A 5891-nucleotide genomic window follows, 5' to 3' on the forward strand; every position below is an offset into this window, starting at 1 on the left:
GTTTCTTGGGCAACAACAACTTCAGTATTTTGAATTTGTTTCTTATCCATAACAAAGTGAGAGAAGTACACTCCGCGCCCATACTATTATCGTTTGAAATAGACACATACCTCCTCTGCGCCAAGTTTTCCATTAACCAAAGATTCAATTAACAAATGATATAAATAATTAACAACAAACTCCTTTAGATGTACTATAGTCAAACATAGCGAACAGCATAGCAACTCTCTTGTTATTGTCAGGTGATTTGCAGATACATAAAACATGAGAGAAGGATATACATGCAGTTTTCCGTGATGTTTTTTACGATAGACTATTCCTTCTGCCTGTTTACGATTATTCTTTGCGGGGCTTTGTTAAGTTGTATCACAGATGCCAAGCAAGGTTAGTAAATTCATTCCATGTACCGGGTGGAATGTATATTCCTCATAAAACTGTGCGTATGTCGGTATTATTATTGATGAAAACTGCTAATTTTGTTTGCATTATTACTTTTCTTTTCCCCTTATAACAACAAGTGAACTTTGGCTTCGTAAAATCGTTTGGTCAAAAACTGGAAAAAAGGAAATATAATTCATTTTTGCAATTGCAATCATCTCAATAGCTGAGAACGTATGCTACATTATCTTTACAATTCACGACATCTGGCGATTATTAATTATATTTGTGGAGTTAACCATGAAATTGAAAGCTGATTCTCTCCGTAATCCAGATTGAAAGAAACAACCAATTTCGCGGTAAAAGTATGATTAAAACAGAATGGTGGGGTGTGGGAACATACATCTCTGATGTTGAGTTATCATTTCGTAGCGTCGTACTTAGAAGGAGCTTATATGATAGAAACTTGGTTGACGGCAAGAAAACTGTTGTATTTTCCTTTCGAAGACCTTGAGTGACAATCAAGATCCAATTTTCCCAAAACCGTCAAAGTCATCAATAAATTCGATCATTTTTAAAACTTTGAATTTTAACACACAGTATATATGGAACAACAAGTGAGTGAAGATTTTATCTCATTGATAGTTATCCCGTGCTCTAAAAAAATAAAATAAAATACAAAAAGTAAGTAATAAAGTAGGAAAGTCTTGTCCACACCACATTGCAATACATTTTTGCATTTAAAAAAAAAAAGTATTTATTACCCAGACCATGCCTGTTTTGATCCATTATCTCCCATTCTCTTACCCGAATCTTCTATAAAAAGACTGTCAGGATTGGCACACAAACCTATTGACGGGTGCAATTTTTCAGGTCTGTGTCGATCTCTAAAGTTTAAAACACCAGTGGAAGGCTATACCCTTGTTGGTCATGTGATAAAAAACCTCTCTATTGGAATAGTCGCCTCCTGTAAGAACCTATGCACAATGGAAAGCCAGTGCGTCTCGATTAACATTGGCCCACCAATCAACGGCAAAATAGTTTGTGAGCTCAGCAATTCTGATGATAAAAGGCATTCTGAAGATCTTAAAACAAAAGAGGGATTTATGTACAGGGCTACACAGGTGAGAAATTCAAACCTGGTGCTTGGCTTTCTTTTAACAGCAACACCACCATCACCACCAACAACAACAACACCAAATGTGTCAATATGTGTTTGTGATCGGCTGCTTGTTTACCTCACCAGAACCCTTGTAACAGTGACCCTTGCACGCATAATGGCATATGTTTGAATGGTTTTACAAACAAGGGATATCTATGCGAATGTAACGTTGGTTATGCCGGAGAAAACTGCGAGAAAGGTAAAGGAAAGAAACAGTAATGTGTAGCATAGATTCTAAGATCTTCTTTAAGTTGTTGAGATAGCAGCCCAAACAAACAGCCACAATGGTCAGAAGCCTACTTACAACAATCTCATTCTTAAGCTTCAATTCAATGGCAAAACATTGACATATCGGCGATAGTTCTGGGTTTTAAATATTTGCGTTATACATGTAGTTTTCATGTGGTGGTGCTTCTCTTTTTCTGAAGTAGCTGAAAGTCAGATTACAGGTGTTTACGGTTTATTTTATACTAAAATAATTTTTTGACTATAAATCTATTTTTAGCTGTTAATAATTGCGTGGACGCGTTCCCAAGAGCTGGAATTGTCGAGATTCTTAACCGCGGCCTGGATCCATTTCCTGTTTACTGCGATCAAAAAAACGACGAAGGAGGTAATTAAGTTTATTCCTTTTTAATCGTGGGTCAGTGTTTCTTACTTTATTGTTGTTGTTGTTGTTTATTCAGTCCAAATTAAGGACATGGAAGAGAAACGGCAAGTGGCAAACGTTTCCGTCTATGTATGATTAATAATATTTAACTTACCATTCGTCCCGCTACGCTGTGTTAGTATTTACGATGTGTGTTATGTTATAATTAATTGCTATGCGGTGTTTTGACGAGTGATGTGCTCTGTTGTGTTGTGCTGTTCTATGGTTAACAAAGCTCGGTTAAAACAGTCTGAGTACATAGACAGAAAAAGATGTGGAATGAGAAAAGCTTTCCACTTCTTTGGGTTAAAGATAATAGGTTACAATTATTTGTTCTTTAAACACCAATTATAACCCGTATACGATGTACCCTTTCCATTTGGTGGCATTCTTATAAAACTTTATATTTAAATGAAAGGAATTTGTACATGTGAACAATTTTATTGTGTTTGTGAAGGTTGGACAATGATATTCAAGGCAGTGAGCGGCGTTTCTTCACCAGAAGTGGGTCATTTGTGGAATTCACCCTTTACACTGTCAGAGAATGTTAGTGGTGCCCTTGATATAACTACAACGCATCTGGGACACTACAAGAACCGAATTGTTCTGAACTGGACAACATTTAATCCTCAGGAGGTAAACGTAAGGGTAGCTTATCAAACGGAGCTGGGATAAATCGTAGAACAACTTGAATAAATCTCTTGAGCTTTGCATAATTATGTTCCTGTTATATCGGTCGATAGCAACTGACATTAGTAGTTTCTGTGAGTAACTCAATGATCCTGGTCCTCGAGTCTTCTTTCTATAATAAGCAAGGTTGACGTAACGAGGAACACTCGAGAGTTAAGTTACAGAATTAAATTTCGTCTTTAAAAAACAATGAACATGACCAAAGGTAACTTAAGTTCGATATTTTCTTAACATATTCCAAACTTTCCACCTCCCCCCCCCCCCCCCACTCCGACTGCTGTTCCGTTGTCCCTAAGACTTGCAAGATAGGGGGAAGGGGCGGGGGGAGGAAGTTGCTCATTCATCCTATAGCAAGATTTTGACGCGTTTGCTGTGTCAACGTTATTTTTTGACATTGCCATACCAACCGTATACAATTTTTCTGGTATACATTGTATACTTTAAGCCGAAATTCTGCCTTTTTGGACAGAATATAATTGTTCTTTCTTTCAGTGTTCTTGAGCAACATTGCGGAGTAACGTTTTACATTCTGTTATCAGTTTTGGTTAATTTCAATTCACGTATTTCCAGCAAAATATATATCCCCTTAATTGTAGATGACGCCGAAGGATATCTGTTTACAACGAAAACCCAGAGAGGGAGTTCCAATCACCCCTTTGTTTCGCGAATGATGTCATTACATTGTGATTTTAGGTTCGTGTAGTGTTGTACGAGAAAGGAAATAAAGTTGTCTCTCTTAAGCTCAATGCTACTGGCGCAAACAGGTTGGACTGGTTTTCGCAGGCAAACCTTATTTCGTCTCCATGGAATGACCTCACTACCGCTGCAAACTTACTGTTTTTTGACATGAATGGAGGGTGGAATCGCTCCTTCGAGATTAGCAAGTCCTACGGAGGTTGTAATGCTGATGTTGGTTGGTTAGTTATTACCGCTGCTTCTTGCCCTTGGGAAACTCGTGTCGCCATACCAAGTATTCAATACAGCAAGCTGGCGAATGCTGTATTTTGGGAGAATTATGGTAAGTGCAAGGTCTCGTAGTTAACTATTTCTAGTAATGCATGTGACTCTCAGTAGATTCATTACAATTTACTTACAATTTAGTCCTACATTCTGAATTGCACACACGTGCGAGTACAAACGTATCACAGCAGAATGAAGGAAAAGCGCAGTTTCGGACCGAGGAAGCGTTGAAGAAGAACTGATTATCTTGTAACAGTTCATATTTTTTAACTTATTTAGTTTCTTAAACTAAGCACTATTGATGCAAGGAGTTATAATGTCCTCTCCTGAGGCTAATCGCCTCACGAGGTAACAACCCTCTGTTGAAAGTTAACACAAGAACGATGCGGCTAGGAGAAGCATTTTACATTGGAAGGCACATAACTGGCCAAATGTCAGCAGATCTAGGATAGGGTCACACAGCAAAATAAAGTGGAACCTCTTTCCAACGACTGCCTTGGGGACATAGTTTACTGGTCGCTGTGAAGAGGTGGCCATTTATTGTTAAAAGGTTAAAATAAGAGGTTAAAATAAGAGGAAATTTCTAAATAGATTGCAAAGAGGTATGACTGTACGTTTTTGTGAGACTGGCTCGTGGGAGGATATAACATTTTCAAATAGATTTATTAATATTACTGTGATAAAGTCCGAGAGTGAACGTATCAAATGCAAATTTCGTTCATTTCGCCCGGTAAATAGAACGAGATACCAGAATACCAGGCATTGTTGATTAATCTGCAAAAATTAAATAATTTGTTTTAGACCATGATTGAGGTAGTTCAAAGTTAGGTTGTTCTGACTAACGATCCATAAAGTAACCATTTTATACCGTACCGAACTCCAGTTTAAGAAGTCAAGAGCCAGTGATGCATTTATTGTTGTTTGATATTTTAATTTTCCAGGCGATGTTGGTATCGCTGACGTACTAGCCGTTTTTGCCAGATGAAGGCACCAAGAAGGCACATCATCGGTCATTATATCTTATCAAGCACTGTATCAGTTATTTGTGTGCTGATGAGGAGTTCTCTTATATTGGTCAGACCAACAGACGGATAACATGACAATTGCCCATTGCCAAGTTAATTTAATTAAACCTTTAGTCAATTAATATACTCTTTTTCTATATATTATAATAAAATATATTATAAGGCTGAAATCTGCGAAATGTTAAAACCATTTTAAGAATAAACTCAGCTGGGATTTTGAAAAGTATACAATGATTTTTTTTTTAGAAAGACCTTATTGCAGGTAGTCTTCAACGCCATCAATGTCATGAAAGGACAGATAATCTGACGTTTCATCGCTTTGTGTCCCTTTCTTTAACTTATCTAAGAACTTTCACAAGAAGAATTTCAGCCTAAAATCGGCAGAAAAATAAGAATATTCAGCCTGGGCTGAGAAAAAACAAACAAATAAACAAACAAACAAACAAACAAAAATAAAACAATTGAATACTTTTACTAAATAAACAGAGTCTAATACATGTATATTAAAAGGTATATGTTACATTCATTATGAGAGCAGCTATGGTTACTCTTTACCTTTCGAGGTGTCTTACGTATAAGCAATGTAGCGCGTCCGGTTTAAACTGTAGATACCTACACCCCGTATCAAATTAAAGCTTATAGAGCTGGCTATCAATCTATACAAAGTATTTTGAAATGAAATGAATTGTCATATTGTTAACGACCTCTAAAAAAAGCGTGTCTGAGACTTGCTATATTAATTTTCAGTGAAAAGTTACAAAAAAATTTTTGAAATTGGATTCAAAAAATATGGAATGACCGTAGAAAAATCGCTATAGGAGATTAAATACTTGGAAATAAACAATTCGCAGAGAGATTTTTGTTGCTTATGTGTCAAAATAGCTCCCGTCCAAGTTTGAGGGCAAACGAACAAATTACCTTTTGCTTGTAGCTTTCAAAAAGGGACCCAAAAGATGATTGGAACTATCACGTTTAGAGGTCGTGAAAAATTCGACTATTCAGTTTATTTCAAAATTGTTGGTATCCT

At 36.7% G+C, this 5891-nt stretch overlaps 1 protein-coding gene across 1 annotated transcript; it reads left to right on the plus strand.

The window, feature by feature from the left end:
- Nucleotides 1–1364: 1364 nt before the first annotated feature.
- LOC145480468 (uncharacterized) lies at nt 1365–4824 on the plus strand. The gene is made up of 6 exons (XM_081458721.1): nt 1365–1502; nt 1625–1739; nt 2046–2153; nt 2647–2825; nt 3573–3897; nt 4781–4824. Exons 1-6 carry the CDS (start codon nt 1365–1367, stop codon nt 4822–4824), a joined length of 909 nt encoding a protein of 302 aa, XP_081314847.1.
- Nucleotides 4825–5891: the final 1067 nt, after the last annotated feature.

The sequence above is a fragment of the Orbicella franksi genome, chromosome 3 (genome assembly GCF_964199315.1).
Source record: "Orbicella franksi chromosome 3, jaOrbFran1.1, whole genome shotgun sequence".
NCBI lineage: Eukaryota > Metazoa > Cnidaria > Anthozoa > Scleractinia > Merulinidae > Orbicella > Orbicella franksi.